Consider the following 18996-nt stretch of genomic DNA (forward strand, 5'->3'; position numbering starts at 1 on the left):
GGTACCCCTTAGTCATGAATATTCTGCATGCCTATGAATTCTGGTTCAGCATACTGGCTTTGAGCTGCTTGATATGAACCATTTATTACATAGGCAACAACACACTTCACTGCAAATTTTGGTCGTGCAGGAGACAGTGGATATCCACTGGAGCCGTGGCTGCTCACACCAGTGTCAGGGCATCCTGGTGCAAACACTGCAGAAGGGCAGTACAACGCAGCACACGCCTCAATGCGATGTGTTGTGGAACGCTGCATTGGTGTTCTCAAAAGCCGCTTCCGGTGCCTTCAAAGGTACCGGACACTCCACTACGAGCCGGAGCGGGCGGTGGTCATCATTGCAGCGTGTGCTGCGTTGCACAACATCTGTCTTGAAGAAGCCCTGGCTGCAGACGAAGACGACACTACTGATGACCCTGACAACAATGGACCACCTCTGCCTGCCGGGTACTTGGCGGGGACAGGATCCCGCATGACCTACCTGCGTGGTAGAGCCATGCGAGACCGTATAATTGGCCTCTTTGGCACAACCCGTCCGCAGAGGCAAGCACACCTGCAGATGGTGCGGCGACAGCAGCAGCGGCAGCAGCAGCGGCAACAGCAGCACCACCGGCAGTAAGCCCTACACCATCTGGCAGCTGTGGCTGCAATGACTCGCCGTGCTGGCGTGGCGAGTTGTCGTAGCCACTCTTGCTACGGGCAGTGCCATTGCCCTCTGTTAGTGCGTGAGCCCCTGTGTGATATGATGCCCTTGGCCACTGGTAGCCACATTCCAGCATTTGTAAATTACTTTTTCTTACGTGTGCTTGAAAGCCTCCAGTGTCAAGATATGAAGTACACACACCAACTGCTGCTCCACCGGCAGTGGTCACCAGTACGCCTTTCAGTGCATCAGCAAGCTTGCCGCACAGCTACTGCACTTTCTCCTTCTCAAGTCGAAATACACGCCGAAACAGCTCGTCCAACAAGTGAAATGCATCCTTGTACACCGTCTTTCGCCGTTGCTTACGTCGACCTGCCCACTTAGGCAAACAGTTGCTTGCTGTAACTATGTGTTTGATGAATGTGCACGAGGGAAAAGTGTGGTGTGGAGACTGCTAGGAACCAGTAAAGCGTTTGTTTTTGCACCACGTTTATTCATTGGTCACAATAATTTTTTTCGCCACAGCTGTTCATACTAGTTTCCCAACTGTAACACACAGCAGGGAAACAAAAGCATGCAGCATCAACAGTGATTTGCATATGCCTTGTCGAGTGCTGCGCACAGATTGCACAAGAACAGTTGTATCTTACACTGTGGCCAAACGGGCGAGTTGGCTGTACATTTTTAAGGCGAACGGTGCGAAAGACATAGCCGGAAAGCACAGGAAACACAGGATGAGCACTCGTCCTATGTTTTCTTTGGTTTCCGTCTAAGTCTTACACGCTGTTTGCCCCTTAAAAAAAAAAGCTTCATCTTGACTGCCAGCTTGAATGCTAGTAATCACAGGTTTGGCATGTTGTGCAGACTTGTAGGCCCGATGTAGCCCTGGTTTGCACTTTGCTGAAACACATTACATAACTGGTGGAATGCACAGCAAGTGCTACACAAGACATTGCTCTTCGTAGATTTTACTGGACTAAAAAATCATGTTACGTGTAAAAGACACACGAGTATCACAGACGATGATGCCAACATGGCTGCGTTTGAAGTTGTAAAGGGACCCACAAACGAGAGACATTAACATTGTTGCATCATACCTTTAAAGGCGGAGCTCAAGCATCCGCCAAATTTTTTTTTGCCTGCATTCAACACTAGTTCAGAAGCGACTTTGGACGAATGCTGGCAAGCCTCATTTTTCCTCTGGTCTACTGAGGATAGAACATGTTACAATGCACACAATGGACACTCTACGGAAAAGCAGGAAAAGTAATGCGAAAAAAAAAACGACTCAGGAACATGCAAACAACCTTAACAGACACAAAATCGAAGTGTTCAAAATTTATCCAGAATCCCCATATTATAATGCCCTTCATAACTACAGTCACTTCAGAACAACTTTGCCCCACATATTGCACTTGCCCACATATTGCAATGAAAGAAAACAAGCACTAGAAATTGCACCTTGTGCACCTGCCACAGCTGCAGGTAAACATTTGAAAGGAATGGAAAATAAAAGAGTATAGGAGGCTTTCACACCTGGCAGAGCTTAAATTACATAACTGGAAGAAAATAAACAGTGTGAAGCATCCGGGCCTGCAGAGCTTACAAGAAATAAAAAAATGATGCTATGGCACATGGCAGAGATGATCTTGAATAAATACAAAAACAGAAACCTGACAGAGAAGCAGACAATGTAAATAAACAAACACATAAAACAGAAATTTTAACAAGCAAACTAAAAATAGTTCAATGAGTCTGCACCTGGCAGAGAAGTAAATAATGTTCTTGAATAAATATAAACATATGAAGATGTTCTTTCATAAAAATAAAAACAAGCAAATAATGCACATAAATATGAACAATTCAATGTGGTGCAGGTGGCTCAAGCTGCTTTAGTAAGATTAGCGTCAGTAGGTTCACATTCTGGATGAGCAGCTCTTGCTGACCATTTGACGCCTGCACAGCATCTGTCACCTCCCATATGGCCTGCATGTAAAAATACTTCCAATTACAAATTATTACTGACAACCAATTTTGAGATCTCGCTTAAGCTTTATGTAAAATTTCAGGTGCTGAGATATTTTGGACAAAGTATGGCTGTAGAAGACTTGTGTCAGTTTCATAAACTCAGCTGTCCCAACCACCTCCCACAAGAGGCGTCAAAACAGAAGTAGAGGTGCTCAAAAGAGAGCACTGAAATTTATGCTTCAGGTAACGGCTTCGACTCTTCAAAGTGCAGTGTGCGCAGCGAGTACACACCTCCAGCATGCTTTGCTGAAAAGCAGCGTCCTGGCGGTTCCGGGCGTCAGTAAGGGAATCCAAACGATGCGATTCATACAGCATCTGGCGCAGCACCTTATTGGCCCCATCGTCTCGCCGTCGCTTCCCAAGAAGGCTAGGCGTGGCACGCGTTGAGGGCTGCAGTGGGGGCTCTGGTGTGTGCTGCTGTGAGGGCTGCGGCGAGGGCACCGGTGTAGCTGTGGGGAAAGAAAATGTGCTCATCACGTGGTGGAATACGCAAAACATTTGGTACAATGTGTTAGAGGACTTGACATAAATATACAGGACAGCAATCTTGGGCAGCATTGTAGTAGCATATTTCATGTGCGCATTTGCTAGACTGCTAGGAGATGTCACAGCCTCACTGCAAGAGAAATAAACATTCTGCACTGCGTGGCAAAGCCAGAGAGAGATAGTTTTGTGTGTACTGTAGAATCACTGCAGTATTTTGGCTACTGCTGCAAATGCTGCCAGAGAGTATAGTGCTATTACTTTCAATCAGCTGCCAGAAAGGGTAGTATGGAGCTTGAATAATGGAAAGCCAACTCACGGTCTGTGGGGCTCCGTGTGTCTTGTCGACAACTTGCTGAGGCTCCCCGTTCATCTCCTCTGCTGTAACAGGGTAAAAGGTGCGGCTGATTGGTACTGGCAAACCATGAAACTAAAAGAGCACTAGCAAAAGAGAAACAATCAATAATGCTCAACCACTTGTCTATGCATTCCTGCACCTCCTCCGAGACTAAAATACACCACAGATGGAATAAACAGTGCTAGCAAGGCGCAAGGCACAGACATCATGTTTTTAAACGGCCGACCCCTTGTTGTTGAGAATCGACGCAAGCTGGATCCACAGCTCGCGCTTTTCAACAGCTGTGTATGAGATTGTTAGGTCGGCAGAAGCCCGAGCCAAGAGCGGATGGCTCTCCATAGACTCTATTACAATTAGCTCTTGCTCGCTAGGCATTCTTCGTGTTGGCGCCATTTCGAGACTATAATTCCCGCTTAGAGAATTGCAGCAGCGAACACAGCGGGGAAAACAAACAGGGAATAGTTTCTGTTCCGCTTTTTGAAAGCAGGGAATAACAGGGAAAAACCTTTGCTGTGAGTTCGGGCTAATATGTTTTTTACAGGAAAATATGCGTGTGCTGCGCTGCAGCAACTTATAGCACAACCAAGAACGACCGAAAACGAGCAAGGTTGTTAGCGTGCGCCCAACCGCCTTGCTTGGTTCTTGCTCCTTCCCAACGGAATCATTTGTGCCAGACGTTTATGAAGCCAAAAAAGTTGATTTTATCCAACAAGCCGTGCTTCGTGGACGCCTTGTATTTTCTAAAGTGAAAGAAACAGAACCCAAATCATATGCTTGGCATGTGGCATCTTTAAACCAATAACACAGGCTTACCTCAAGTTGTCTTCGTCGATTTTCGGGCCCGACGTTTCGTGCAGGTTCCTTTCTGGAGGCCCGTGACCTTCACTGGCTTCGATAATTGTTATCCGCTCACTTTGGACAACCAAATAGAACCTTGATTTCAGACGACGCGTAAAAAAGCAGGAACTAGCCGTGGGATCAGGGGCGCGATTACGGATCAGTCTCAATCGAAATTGTCTCAAAAAGTATATCATTTGCCTCTCTCCTATTGGTCGGCGGCCATTTTGATTTTTTTCGTCACTGACTGACGTCGTAAATGGCGCAGAAGTGGTGACGTTGGCCATCTAATTATGCGGGCAGATTGAGACGATTTTTTGAGACTGGAAAAAGTAGTATCAACACGTTTGAGACAGAAAAAGGCGGCTGTTTACATCGTCGTATACGCGGGTGACCGCGCGAGCAACGGTGTCGGAGGGTGCATGAAGACGACTTTGACGCGCGGGAGAGTTATTTCGAGGAGACTGCGCAGTGTCTGTGCGACGAACTCGCCGTTGAACTGGGAAGTGCGCGGGTGAGTGCGCTGTCAGGGGAGCGGCAGGTGCTGTGCGCGCTGCGCTTCTTCGCCTCCGGTGGGTTTCAAGGCGCCGTTGGAAATGAAGAAAACGTCGGCGCAGCCCAACCGACTGTGAACAAGCCTTTGCGGCGGGCAGCGGAGACCAATGTCAACGTTGGGTAACAGAAGGGGGGTGTTCGCTTTTCGAGGAGACCCGAGGAGAAGGCGGCGGCGAAGGAGGGCGTCCTTTGCCTAAACGTTCGCCGCGGCAGCATCTCCGGCGTCGTCGGGTGTGTCGATTGGGCACTCATAACTATCAAGGAGTGTGGGGGCAGAGCTGCGAACGAGCCGCAAGCGGTTCTACGCTGCGGACGTAATAGTGAGTATACCTCGGCCACTGTTTTTGACCGCATGAGTTCAAGGGCTACAAGTGCATGAGCTACAAGTGCGGGCCTCGGCAGCGAGAGTGAGTACGGGCTGTGCTTGTTTTTTCTCAGATCTTTGGCGCGAACATGTGCATCCTGGCCGTGGACTCGCGCTGACCCGGATCCTTCCGCGACGCGTTTGTCTGGCGGCATTCCGAGGCGGAGGAAGGCCTGCTGGACGACGGTGATTTTTTTTCTGGGTAAGCAGTAAAATAGCCGTGTCACCCGTCGGGCGAACTCAGTCACATCTATTGAGCTCCAGCACTATGCATTTGGCCGGACCTGCTAAAGCTACAAGAATCAGTCTGGACAGTTACACAAATGCAGACACTTTACAGTATGATAGAGTGTATTGCCACCCTTTCCTTTTGTTAAATATAATTGCAGCAGAAACACAGGACACATATTACATTGTTGAAATGCATAGCCTTTCCTGTTGAAGAAACCAAAGCAAAATGCACCTGACAGCGCTTGTGTTTTGTAGGCAATCATAGCGCATCATTTATATGAATATGGTGGTAAAAGACTGACCTTACAGTAGTGCTCACTTATACATCTAAATCCTGCATGTATGTATGCTCTTGAATGTCATATTCAGCAAAGCCTGGATGTGGGCTACTTGGCGTGAGTTTTATACTGTATAGCAGAGTGTCCTGTAATGCTGTTGAGATCACTGAGAAAGGACATGCTTAGCTGCATCATTTTTTGTTATGCAGGAGACTATGTCTACCCACTGGAGCCATGGCTGCCTGCCCCAGTTGCATGACATTACAGACCTGACTCAGCAGAAGGCCTGTACAACACGCCACATGCTTTCACACAATTTGTGGCTGAGCGCTGTATTGGTGTGCCGAAGAGCTGCTTCCGTTGCTTTCAAGGACACCGGATGCACCAGTGCCAGTGGAAGTGGACAGTGCGCATCATCACCGCACGTGCCGCACTTCACAGCCTCTGTTTGGATGTGCCCATGTCAGCAGAGGGTGCAGGCGACACTACCTCTGACCAAGATAACAACGGGCCACTTCTAAATAGTGGCTGCCTCGTACAGACAGGATCCCTCCTCACCTGCCTCCTGAGAAGAGCATGCGGTGCTGTAGTTTTGGCCTCTCTAGGACGACCCGTCTCCAGAGGAAGGCGTACCGAGGGATGGTGCAGCGGCAGTTGCGATGGAAAATCTAGCGTCCAGAGACGACTCACCATGCTGGCATAGAGAGTCATATCAGGCACTCTTCCCCTGTTGCCACTGTCATTTCCTTGTGTCATTGCACAACACACATCTGCAAGTGTGTGAGCAATTGTGTGATGTGGTTGTGCCCTTGGCCAACCTGTGTGCAGCGAGAAGCCAGCAGTGACAAACAAGTGCCCCCCACCGGCTGCCACTTCATTTTCAGTGTGTTTGCTAGTATATCTTCCAGTCCCTCAGCAGCGTGTTGCACAGTCTCTTCCTGAAGACGGAAAAGGTGTTGAAGCAGCTCGCCCAATTTCTGAAAAGCATCATTTTGAACTCTCTTTTGTCAATGCTTATGTCAGCCCACCTGCCCCTTCTCTGCTGTCTCCTTCCAGCTTGGTGGAGTGCCTGTGGTCATTACCTGTGTGACGAACATGCATGAACCAAACGTGTAGTGCTGGAATAAGGCATGAAATATTTGTGATGCTTGTTGGAATCAAAAAGCTGTTTTTTATTGCATCATACATTCAGTAAACGCGTTTATTTTTTTAGGCACAGCATTTGACACGAGTGTTTCTATTGCAGAAAAGGCAGTGTACATACAAGCATACTTTACCTTAATGTACAATTACCGTATGGCATTTCTGAGTGCAGTTAAAAAAAAATTTGAAACATTGAGTTCAAAGTGCCTGTTTTCTTTAATACAGAGGCTACCTGTACAATAAATACTGCATAGTACAGTGTACATCATGCATTTTCCGGACTACAAAACATTTTGGCACATATAAGTAGTGTAAATACCAAAGCTAAGCTTTTAGCGTAATGGTGTGTGGCTAGGGGTTTCGCTCTGTGCTAAAAGCTGTACCTATTGCAAGGAAACTGCTGTACAACAATGCATAATAAAGATTGTAAGGTGCAGTGGCTACAATGACTGCTGAATGACTAGAACATCTTCACTGATAGACATAGATGTGTAACAGACACATCGTCAAGGAGATGGTGTGTGATTAGAGGTTAGTTTACAATCACAAATCATGCAACACCGTTACTGGAAATGCTCTACAGCTCTAAGAATATACAGGCAGCTCCATTGTGGGAAATTTTGAGCACTCGGTTATTGCCCCATAACTGACACCTAGCTTGGTTTGCGTAACACAGGGCTATGAAGTCTTGTCCATGATGACACGAGACGGTGACAATGCCGAATGGCCGGACAAGCTCCTTGTGCTATCATATAATATGTGTGATAAGTGCAACTGCTTTCAAGCTACTTTTCGCCTAGGTATTTATTGTCCTAGTCATTTTCAACTGGCTGTTCCCTTTCAAACTGGAGTGGCCTGTATACAGGGTGTCTCAGATATGATGGACCATAATTTGAAAAAAAAAAAAAAAACAAGTGGTCTTCCGACCTCAAAGGAAGTGCATGTTAGAAGCTATGCAAAGTATTTAAAGCCCTTCAAACACTGCCCTCACCAAACCCAGTTATACCAACATCACTCCGCCTGCTGAGCAAAATACAATATTACACATCACTGCCCTGTCCTACTTACCTCACTGCCCTGGATCATATGCAATTCAAGCGCTGTGTACCAGCAAACATGAACAAACTTGCTCAACTTTCTGCCCAGTTGCAATTAGCCTCTATACAAGCAAACTACTTCTTTCCTGGTTCACCCTGGATCTACTACATGATCAGTAAATAACGTTAATGGAACAAGCTCGTTCTCTCCTCGGTGACAATAGCAAAGTTATCAAGTCAAGTGCTTCCTTTCTCTCTAAACAAAGTGGAGCATAAACATCACAATTTCTGCAACTTGCACAGGAAAAAAAAGAAACTACGGCAACAACTGAACATAAACCGAACGGAGCTACAAAAATACAAACGGCACATCAAGTGCTTAGCCCGATGTGGGCGGCAACACTTGGTTACAAGGCAGAAGAGTGATTGCTGCCACAGAGGCAGGCCGTGTCGGCTCATTTCCCGCACCGAGATTGCAAGCTATCAGCAGCTGCACCTGTCTGTCGGCAGTCGCTTCTATGTGATGATTCATGGTTTTCTGGTATTTTCTAAAGAAAATAAACAGAACCACACGTCACTCGGTGATCGATAGGCGCCGACCGAGAACACAGACTAAAGTTGTCTTCGTCGATTTTCGAGCCGAGCGCTGCTTGTAAGTTGATCTCGGCAGGCCCGTAGCATTCACTGCCTTCAATCAGATTTTTCTGCGCACTTAAGACATCCGCAAAGTACCTTGATTTTAGACGACACGCGAAAAAACAGGAACTAGCCATGGAATCAGCTGTTTTCTTGCAGGCCGCCATGTTCACGTTATGCCACTGCCAGCGCGCCCTCATGGCAAGAGAAGTTAACCTGCAGCAAATTTCATTGCAAAACTGAGAATGCTTCTAATTTTCCCTCGTGTTGTTGAGATTGCAACACAGTTTACTACCAAAATAAAACATTGCTTGTTTTCTTCATTGCGTTTTTGTTCATTTTCAGACTAACATGTTCACGCTATACCGCTGACAGCACACCTTCGCGGCAAAAAAAGTTACTGAACAGCAAACCTAATTGTAAAAATGAAAACACTGCTTCTTTTGCTTGGTGCTGTTGGGTTTGAAATACAGTTACTTAGCAAAATAAAACATTACTCGTTTTTATTCACTGCGTTTTTACTGCAAAACATTAGTCTACGGTCCCTTGTCGTGCGATTAGTGGTTTCGGGGCGGAGCCCACCGCCTCCTTGCTCCGCATTGGCCGATTCGGCGGTCGGCATTTCTCGGTGTCGTCATTTTGACGTCACTGTCTCAATATTGAGACAGTTTTTTGAGACTGATCCGTAACCGCGCCCCAGCTGTTTTTTAGAAGGCCGCCATGTTCAGTGTTTACATCTGCCAGCGCGCCCTCATGGCAACAAAACTTACCCACGAAAGCAGTTATTTGCAAAAGTGAATGTCCTTCTTGTTTTACTTCATGGCAGTGAGAGTGAAATACACTTTTATGAAAGAAGAAAACAATGTTTATTTTATTCACTGCGTATTCTTATAAAAAAGTTAGCATACGGCCCCTTGCCGTGCAAATTGGCCTCTTGTCGTTCAAATAAACTCTTCCGGGGCGGCACCCTACTAGCCATTGGTTGATTCCGCGTTCCGTCACGCGTTGACGTCTCGCCTTGTCGTCATGCTGTCGTCATTTTGACGTAACGCTCTACAACTTTAGAGCGAGTTCCGTAATTCGGGCCCAGGTGTAGCTGGGCCCCCGCGGAACGGTATCGCGTGAGTGGCTCGAATAGCGCTGTGCTAAATCTCTCTATCGTCTTGACGGAAACCAGTGCAAAAAAGAACGAAACACAGACAACAGGGGAGACACAGCAAGCGCTTAATCGCAACTGTAGATTTAATAAAAAAACACACCTAAATGTACACGATAACCATCAACAACTCTCCCTAAAGTCGCTGCTGCTCGGCCGCCGGCATTTCTACGGTGACCATCTCTGGGAGCCCGCTGATGGGGTGACGTTTCCGAAGAGCAACGTGAGGAAAAGTGGCGAGGAATAGTGAATAAAGGTGCCTTGTAACTTCCCACCAGCAACGCGACATCGTTTCTAGAGGTATTTTGTGATGCATGAAGGCCTGAGTATAGTGTAAAGCCCGCAGCCGGGTACAATTCACGAAAAGAAGTGCGGGTGTATCCTGCAAGGCATGCATAAACAGCAACTCCTGGCTGTGTGTCAGCGCGGGTTGGCAAACTCATGAAGAGCCGTTCGTGCGGAATGTGCGGCCACTCACGCTTCGAGATGAGGCTGAGCAGGAAGAAGACTGTGGGGAAGATGACCAGCACCATGAGCACCAACATGGCGATGATGGGGAACCAGGACCGCGGTCTCGCAGCTGCCTCGGGAAACTTGTCCCTAGCCACCGCTCTGCGTGGACGCAAGCGCAGGTGCGCGCCACAACCGTTAAGCGACTCAAAAGCTCGGTATATGAGGCGTATTATCTCGCTGTTTCTGAGGCCAGAGAAAGGCACCCAGGCCTGCCCGGAAGCGGTTATAAGTGGCGCGTCATGCTGGTGATGCGAGCACGTATATGCGCGCTATACGTAAGCCAGAGTTGCACATTTGTCTTAAACTGCAGCTAATGCTTCTATGCGCCAATCGTGACCACGTGGCTGAAAAGTTTCCAAGCCCTGCACATATATTTTAGCTGCTGCTGGAAGTCCGTTAGTTCAGCTATTGCTTCTGTGTTTTGAGGGATTTCTATTTGTGGGAGTCGCGCTTTCATGTTCACATCGTATCACCTTTTCAACTCCTGCATGCAAGAACAGCAGCTTTTTCACGTGCAGTCGTGAGTGAGTGAGTGAGTGAGTGAGTGAGTGAGTGAGTGAGTGAGTGAGTGAGTGAAAACATTTATTGATTTCCAAAGGGATTCGCGGATCGAAGGCTCCTTCGTCTTCGTGCTTGCGCCGGCGACTAGAGTCTTCCTTCAGCAAGGGTGGGCCCCTATTCCAAGGCTCCACTGAGTCGTGCTGCACCGGTCGCGTGCTCTATAAAGGCCCTCTGGGCCGTGAGCTCGCTGCTGGTGAGACGGCTCTACCATTGCTCCGCACTCGGGTGTTTGTGTTTGTGAAATGCCTCGTTACGTTCGCATTCCCATGTGATGTGGTAGAGTGTGGGTATGGCTCCGCACCACAGACAGGTGTCCCTGTATTGCTATGGGTACATTTTGCTTAGTATATATAAATTGGGGAAGGAGTTCGTTTGCAATTTGCGCCAAGCAGTGGCCTTCTCCTTTGTCAGAGCTTTGTGTGGTGGCGGGTATCTAATCCTGACGCCTTTGCATAGGTTTAAACGTTCTGTGTATCCCCCCTCGCAGGCTTGAAGGTGAAGACCCCGGGCGTGTGACTGCCCGGCTCGGATTGCTTCCCCTCGAGCTAAGCTGTCTGCTAACATTCACGGCGCAAGACGAACACGGACACGAGGGGAGACACCACAAAGCGCCGACTTCAACAAAAGTTTATTGCTGTGCGAGCGACTATACTTCGTTTCATACTTAGCTGTCTACGCAGCCAAGGCTACGGTGCCTGTTTGCGATCCTCGTCCGCATCATAATAGAGTGCGTCAAAAATAAAAATAGAAATGAATTGACAAGCAAAGTGAACAGTAGTTGATATTATAGTAGACCGATGGAAGTGTTTTATTTTGCAAATAGATTGATTTTTCTTTTATGTTTTCCAGAACCGAGTGACGCAGATTTTTCGTTTTCTCAGGCGCCGGCTGTATCAGGTTTTCGCAGCTGAGCCGGCAGGTCTGTTTGTGAAAATGGCGTCGCTGTCACCTGCTCGCTTGTTTTCTTCCCCCGCTTCGACTTCGAAAACATCTCTTGTTCGCCTCTTTTCCAAGGTGAAGTCTCCAAAGTTTTCTAAAGACTGCAAGGCGGTGATAGTTAATGTCTACGCAAGCATAAGGAAGCTCCACCCCGAGAAGACTGTGCGTGACGTTCTCGCAATTGTGGGCGAGATGACCGGAGTGAGCCCTCGGACAGTTGTGAGGTTTAAGAAAGAAGGTCTTTCTGGCGGAGTAAAATAATTGAAGCCACACTGAATTCTATCACCCCACAATTAATGATTCATTGTGTGCAGCATGCGAAAAAATCCGTGAACACCGAAAAACAGCGCCTCTCAGCACGTCCGTTGCCAACTCTCACTTCACTTTCGCTTCCCTGCGGAAAAAGTTAACAGCACGCTTCTTATTAAAGAAGTCATTTCATTTTGATAACAAAAAAGGCCACTTATATATGGCTCGCATTTAGACTTTCTATCCAGAGATTCGCCGAAAAAAGATAAAAAAAAGAACAAACCTACGCTGAGGATCGAACCTGGGCCCCCTCACAAAATGAACAAACATGCCCGCGCTTCGTACCACTCAGCCACGACGCGAGGCGGAGTGACACATTTTGTTAGTTTTTTTTGACGGACTACTTCCGTAACTTTGGCTGTGTAGACAGCTATGTATGAAACGGAGTATATATATGGTGTACAGCGGGCATGCGCAGCAACGAAAAGGTACAATCATGAGCATCTGGTAGCGGCGCCACATCGCAAGCGAACACATCATTTTCTGCACACGACAAAAAAAAAGGAAAAAACAAAAAGCTAAAAAACCTAAAAAGCAGTACGCGCACAAGAACGTCGAAGCCATAATACTCATTCCGTTCTTGTGCGCGTACTGCTTTTTAGGTTTTTTAGCTTTTTGTTTTTTCCTTTTTTTGTCGTGTGCAGAAAATGATGTGTTCGCTTGCGATGTGGCGCCGCTACCAGATGCTCATGATTGTACCTTTCGTTGCTGCGCATGCCCGCTGTACACCATATATAGTCGCTCGCACAGCAATAAAGTTTTGTTGAAGTCGGCGCTTTGTGGGGTCTCCCCTCGTGTCCGTGTTCGTCTTGCGCTGTGAATGTTAGCATGAAGTACCAACTCGCCCAGCAACTGATTTTAAGTAAGCTGTCTGCCCTTTCGTTCCCCTCTATTCCCGCGTGGCCTAGCTGGGATCCAAATTAAATTATGTCTGAGTTTTTCCAACCCTGCAGGGGCTACCCCGCCGAGTATCCTAAGGGCCGTTTTGCTGACTGCATTTTGTATAGTTTTTGCACGTTTCTTTCGAATCTGTTAGTATGTTGAGTGGGCGACCGGTTCTGTAGCCTTCTGCTGCCGCCAGCGCGACGGCAATTTCCTCGGCCTCCGCTGCGCCCGCGACTTTTGCTGCTGCGCTCGTTAGCATTCTTCCTTTGCTGTCTACGACTACCAGTGCGGCTGCGTGTTCTGACCCGCACGGGTAGACGGCAGCGTCCGTGTATACTGTGTTTTCTTCCGAGGCTAGCGTTTTCTCTACGTACTCCGCCCTAGCCATGCGTCGGATTGCGTTAAGGTTACGGTCCATATATCTCGGTATGGGCTTAACGTTAAAGGTTTCTCTAAGGTGGTCCGGCATCCCCGCGTATCTGTCTGTCAGTCCGCGAGTGTCCCGACCCAGCCTTTTCAGGAGCGCCCGTCCCGCAGGAGTGCCTCTTATTCTGACTTTTTGTGCTCCCAGCAGCGCTTCCGCGAGTTCGTCGAACGTGTTGCTGATGCCGAATTGTAGCAGTTTCTCGGTTGACGTGTTGCTGGGTAAGTCGTGAGCAAAAGTGGAGAGACAGAGCTCCGGGCGCGGCTACGGGGCTGCACCGCGGCGCTGCTATCTCGCGCCGCACGCTCGCTGCGAGTGCGCCCCGAGTGACAACAAACTTCACCCTCGCTTTCGCGCGGGTGCTTATCACGCTTGATAAGCTTCTAGTGCGGCGTTCGGCTACTCTGCCGCTGATGGTCGTCACGAGGGGGAGTGCGCATCGCAAAGTCTGCGAAGGGAAAGTAGGGTCAACTGCTCCCCTCCTCCTGCGTTTTCGGCGTTCATGCCGTGCCTGCATCGACGGCATGCTGTTGGAAGGCACGAGCGGTTCCCACTCGACTCCCGACGCATTGGCCAGCAGAGACCAATACATCGAGGCGTAAAATGCTAAAATGCAAGGCACCGTGGATCAGCGCTTAGAACTTCAAGTAAGTAATAGATATGTTCGCCACTGAAAGGCTCTTAATAGCCGTGAGAAATAATCTGAACGTAACATTGAACTTATACTTAGTGAAGTTGCCATTAACGGCAATAACACCAGTAGATCGTACGACACGGACACGGAACAAATACACAGCATGAAGTAACTCGGTCGCTACACTGACTGCAATTGCACGTTGATAAATTACGATGAACAAGTGAGGTGTTTTCGTTTTCATGATTACAGCACTAGGACTGAAAAATCCATTGAAAATTATAGGATGACTGAAAACGATTCGCAATGAAACGAGGTATGCTGCTGCTAATTTTGACTGTATCAGTATCAGCTGCAACCCGAAACAGCAAATAGGAATGCGATAATAGCAGTAATAGTAAATAAGTAGTAGTAAAAGGGAATCAAGCCCTCGTTAGGGGCCAATAGTCCTTTGTGCCATTTAACTGCTAGTCCCTTACAAATTTGTGAGATTGTGCGATAAATTTGGACAACAAAAATTCTGAGCCTTGCATAACTGCGGCGAAGATGCGCTATATTCTGGTCCAGTTTTAAACACGGCCCATATAAAGGCGCTTTAACGGTACAAGCTGGCTACAGATCCCAGCATTTTAATCGCGAGACAGGGCTTTGGTGAAAAAAGGCAAGGTCGTTTTATCAGTCGACCTCAATCGTGAACCGCTGTCACGGCGAGCTTCGCCCCCAGTTTCTGCACTGTCTGAACCATCGTACGGCTTCCACTCGCTGCCGGTCTGTGCCAATTGACGAAAGAAGAGTCTCCAGGGCACTTCTCAATGTGCAATTTGTAATTACTGGCCGTTCGCGTAATGCCGTTAATCGCATTAATTATCCATGTTGGTATGAAGGTGTAAGAATTGCCGACGCGGAGCGCAGGGGTGGACCAAGGCTCAAGGATGAAGAAACTGATAGACTCATCGTAGCTGCAATTGTGCGGACCCATTCCTTAATGCACGGGAAATCCGTGACGTGTGGGCCCTTGAGGCGTCGCCGTGGACCCTCCGGCGACGTCTCAACGAAGCAGGTTTAAGGGACTGCGTGGCGGCTCAAAAGCCGTACTTAACCCCCAGGCAACGAATTCGGCGTTACTTATGGGTTACGTATGGGCTACGTATGCTATGGGTTACGTTACATATGGGTACGTATGGGTTACGTATGCGAATGTGTTACGTATGCTCAGGACAATTGCGTGTTCATATTGTTATTTCCTCCTGAACAGCAAGCTGTTTTCCTTCGGTACCATTAGAAACGCTTGAACCTTAGCACTTGTCATTGAGTTGACCACTGACCTTATTTTTAGCGCTCATCAACCATAAATAACTTTGCTCCAAAACAACTTGAACCTATGAGTATCGTGTCTCCTTTCGGAGCTTCATATCAGTGCTTGTCATGTTGACGGTCTGTCAGCACAGTAGCGTTGTTTCAAATTCTCTTTTTCAGGACCAGCCCTTATCCAGCTTGACGCTGTACCTGTGAAATATGAGATATTTCTTTATCCAGGACAGCTGTAATCTATCTTAACCTCATTGGCTTAGAGAGATCGTGTTTTATCTGGTTTGATTTTGAACGCGAGAGCGTTAAGGAGCTCGTGTCGCAGAAAAGCCGGTGTCGTCGGCGTCTTTGGCCGTGAGCAAAAAAAAATGGCAGTGGCGTCGCTCCGCTACGCCAGGATATACGTAGCGGGAGGTACGTTTAACTGGCTGAACTTGTTCTGTGAATGCCAAATGCAAAGCGTCATACATTGGATCACTCACTGATGTCAAGTCCTTTTGGAGGCACAGTCTGCCGCACACACTACAAATGTGTCCAAACGGATTGTTCACAAAGTCTGCTTCAAATGTCCGGGTCGCAGATGCACTTTCTAAAACTCGAATGGTGTGATCAGTCACACGACGGGCCTTCACATCCTCTTCGGTTGGTTGCTGTTGACTGACGCCTTCCTAAGGCTCTATCTCGCTGGCTATGCGGCGTCTATTACGCTCGAGAGTCAGGCGCCTCCGTTTGGCAAGGCGCTCCTCTCTGTGTTCGGGCGTTTCTGCTGCTCTCTTCGGCATCTGACGCTCAATCTGTTTGTTGAGTAGCCAACTGCCAGGCGACAACCTCAGGATTCGAAGAGTTATCGTTCTCTTGTAAATACCGGCGTTTAGCAGCGGCTGGACTCTCCTTCTGTACATTCATATCATGCGTTGCGATACAGCCGCCGATTAGATCTCCGCCTTTTATACGCAATGTTTCGCATGCGACGATGCGCGGTTCGGGTGATAGAGCGCGTGCGGTGAGGCGGTGGTGACGAACGCGGCGCAGGTGTGGGGTCTCTCTGGTTACGATAGTATCGGCGCATGCGCACAACTGCTCATCCGCGTGACGTCACATTCACCATCGGCGGTGGAGCGGGCGCGTTACCGCGGCGACGGCGGCGGCGAAGCGCGCGGTGCACCCACTGCACCTCTCCAGTTGCCATGGTAACGGCTTATGCGCACAACTTTCCTCTCCCATGTACCGGAAAGCGCCCGGCTAACCACTGCTCCTCTCCGGTTGCCATGGTTACTGCGCATGCGCACAACTGGCCCCTCGCATGTGCTGGAAAATTCTCGGCTGGTAGCCTAGTTTAGCTCCCGCTACAAAAATAGCGCAACTCGGTGGACACCTAAACCGCGCCGTAAGGGAAGAAATTTTCCTTCCCTTACGGCGTGGTACGGGTTTCCAGCGAGAATTTTGAGACAGGAGTCATTTCCTTTCGTTAAAACCAATTCTCCTTCCAATTTCCTTCCCTTACAGCCCGGTTCGGGTGTCCACCGAAATATGTGAGACAGGCGCCCTTTCCTCAGACGGGCCACGCGTCGCGCCGAACTGGTGTTGGCGTTCCGTGGACCTCTTGGCAACGCTGCTACACACTGTCGCGTCTCACTCTTAAAGACGAAGCTTTTGAAGCGAAAAGCTTCACTTCGCTAGTCAACACCACGCTTCGCGCGAGCCGTCGAATGTCGGGGCACGAGTGACGTCACGCACAGCGCAGGTGGCCGCCGCCGCCTCCGTCGCCTGACCTTTTGTTTCTCTCTCTCTCTCACTCCCTAGTCACTACTGCGCATGCGCCACTAGTAGTAGTACCGAGCCACTGGTGGTCCGCCGCTGCGCAGCGCCGCGCCTTTCCTCGAAAATCCAACTTTCAGCTTTCTCTTTATTCTTTCCCTCCCTCCTTTATCCCTTCCTTTACGGCGGGGTTCGGGTGTCAACCGAGATATGTGATACTGTTACTGTGTCATTTCCTTTCCTCAAAAAGCAAACAAAACAGGTGAGTCGACGGCGTTCATTGTGTTCAGGCGGTCTCCGGTTGTGATTGTCGTTGACAACTTTGCAAACGCTGTTCATTTTCACGAGAGGAAAGGCGCACAACCGGCTCTGTGGGTCAGTTGAGACCTCAATCTCGCTTTCATTTTGTATATCCTGGATTAGCTGAGCTAATCCACATTAATTTTTTTCGGGCGGACCCGAGCGAGATGGTCTTCACAGACAGGGATCGCGTGGTGGGATACAGAGAAATTAGAAAGCACTATCGTTTCCAACGAGCTAGACATCCTCCAGCGGATACATCCTTGACCAGATACCAAGCCATCAACTGGCGCCTGTTACAAACTCATACCTTTCCATGCCAAGCCCTCTGGATCCTTAAGTACCCAGGGCGACCTTCAGAAAAATGCGCAAACTGCGAACTTAGAGCCATTTCGGACCACATACTATGGGAATGTCCTCATGCCCTCCGGGAGGGACCAGGCATAAAAACGAAAGAACAATGGAAGGCCTTACTACTGAGCTTCGACCCGGCAACTCAACTACAACTCGTCCGACTGGCCGAAGCCGCCGCTCGGAATCAACACCTTTCGGCCATTGTCTAGGCTGGTAGCGCTCTGGCTACCCTCTTTCTGTTGAATAATAAAAGTTTTGCTATCCTATCCGCTTTCGGCGCAGCTTCACATGTCAAATTGGCAAGAGGGGCAACCCGTGGAACCAGCCGTAGTAAAGTTTTCGCTTTGAAACTGAATAACTCGGCGGCGACACAAACAAGCATGCTCAGAGACCATCTAAACAATGCCTCCTCCTCGCAGCCTTGGTCTGTATTAAGCTTCAACGGAATCTTCGAGTTCAGGCATACAAAGTAACGATACCAGTAGGTTGGGCACTCGGCTGCTTATCCGGAGTTCCCGGGTTCGAACCCGACCACGGCGGCAGCGGCTCGATGAAGGCGAAACGCAAAGGCGTCCATGTGCTATGCGATGTCGGTGCACGTTAAAGATCCCCAGGTGGTCGAAACAATTCCGGAGCCCTCCACTACGGCACCTCCTCTTTCCGTCTTTGAGTCTCTCCTTTATCTCTTTTCTTACGGCGCAGATCAGGTGTCCACCAAGATGAGACAGATATATCGCAATTCCCCCCCCCCGAAAAAAAATTGTGTGCATTATCCCAGCTAATCCAGGATATAGAAAGCGAAAGCGAGATTGAGGCTCCACTGACCCACGGAGCCGGTTGTGCGCCTTTCCTCTCGTGAAAATGAACGGTCTTAACAGTTATCAACGCCAATGAACTCTATGAACGCCGTCACTTCACTTGTTTTGTTTGGTTCTCAGGAAAGGAAATGGCACAGTAACCGTCTCACATATCCATATCCCGGTAGACACCCGAACCGCGCCGTAAAGGAAGGGATAAGAAGAGAGAGAAAACTGAAAATTGAAAGTTGGATTTCGAGGAAAGGCGCGGTGCTGCACAGTGGCGGAACACCTGTGGCTCGGAGCTACTAGTGGCGCATGGGCAGTAGTGACTAGGGATCTAGAGAGAGAGAAAATTTGCAGTGGCTTAGCTCGGCTATGCCGGTATATACGTAGCGAAAGCTAAGGCATAGCATGGTTAGCCTTGGATAATCTTGATTGTCAGTCCAGGTTAGTCTGGTCGCCT

At 48.7% G+C, this 18996-nt stretch overlaps 2 protein-coding genes across 5 annotated transcripts in view; both read right to left on the reverse strand.

Annotated features, from left to right (window-relative positions):
• Positions 1-18996, reverse strand: part of LOC144130123 (uncharacterized) — a 161829-nt gene that overhangs the window by 55929 nt on the left and 86904 nt on the right. For all 4 annotated transcript variants that reach the window (XR_013313979.1, XR_013313978.1, XM_077664135.1 and 1 more), the window contains exon 3: positions 10227-10360. Coding sequence is in view for 2 of the 4 variants with exons in the window: in XM_077664135.1 (XP_077520261.1) it covers positions 10227-10360 (134 nt within the window). In the remaining 2 variants the exon portion in view is untranslated. The remainder of the gene's footprint in view (positions 1-10226; positions 10361-18996) is intronic.
• Positions 1246-4545, reverse strand: LOC144127652 (uncharacterized). Its single transcript, XM_077660603.1, has 4 exons — positions 4325-4545; positions 3473-3534; positions 2902-3119; positions 1246-2628 (listed from the first exon to the last, which is right to left on the reverse strand). The coding sequence occupies exons 1-4, from the start codon at positions 4543-4545 to the stop codon at positions 2506-2508; spliced, it is 624 nt and encodes a 207-aa protein (XP_077516729.1). The 3' UTR covers positions 1246-2505.

Source organism: Amblyomma americanum, chromosome 4 (assembly GCF_052857255.1).
Source record: "Amblyomma americanum isolate KBUSLIRL-KWMA chromosome 4, ASM5285725v1, whole genome shotgun sequence".
NCBI classification, from domain to species: Eukaryota; Metazoa; Arthropoda; class Arachnida; order Ixodida; family Ixodidae; genus Amblyomma; species Amblyomma americanum.

Bases quoted from the DNA above. Each gene is read 5' to 3' on its own strand.
- LOC144127652 (XM_077660603.1), bottom strand. From the start codon at position 4,545: ATGATATACTTTTTGAGACAATTTCGATTGAGACTGATCCGTAATCGC. The intron at 3,120-3,472 runs GTGAGTTGGCTT...CTTTCCCCACAG, and splicing joins CACACGGAGCCCCACAGACC to CTACACCGGTGCCCTCGCCG. The intron at 2,629-2,901 runs GTGTGTACTCGC...TTTTACATGCAG, and splicing joins TTCAGCAAAGCATGCTGGAG to GCCATATGGGAGGTGACAGA.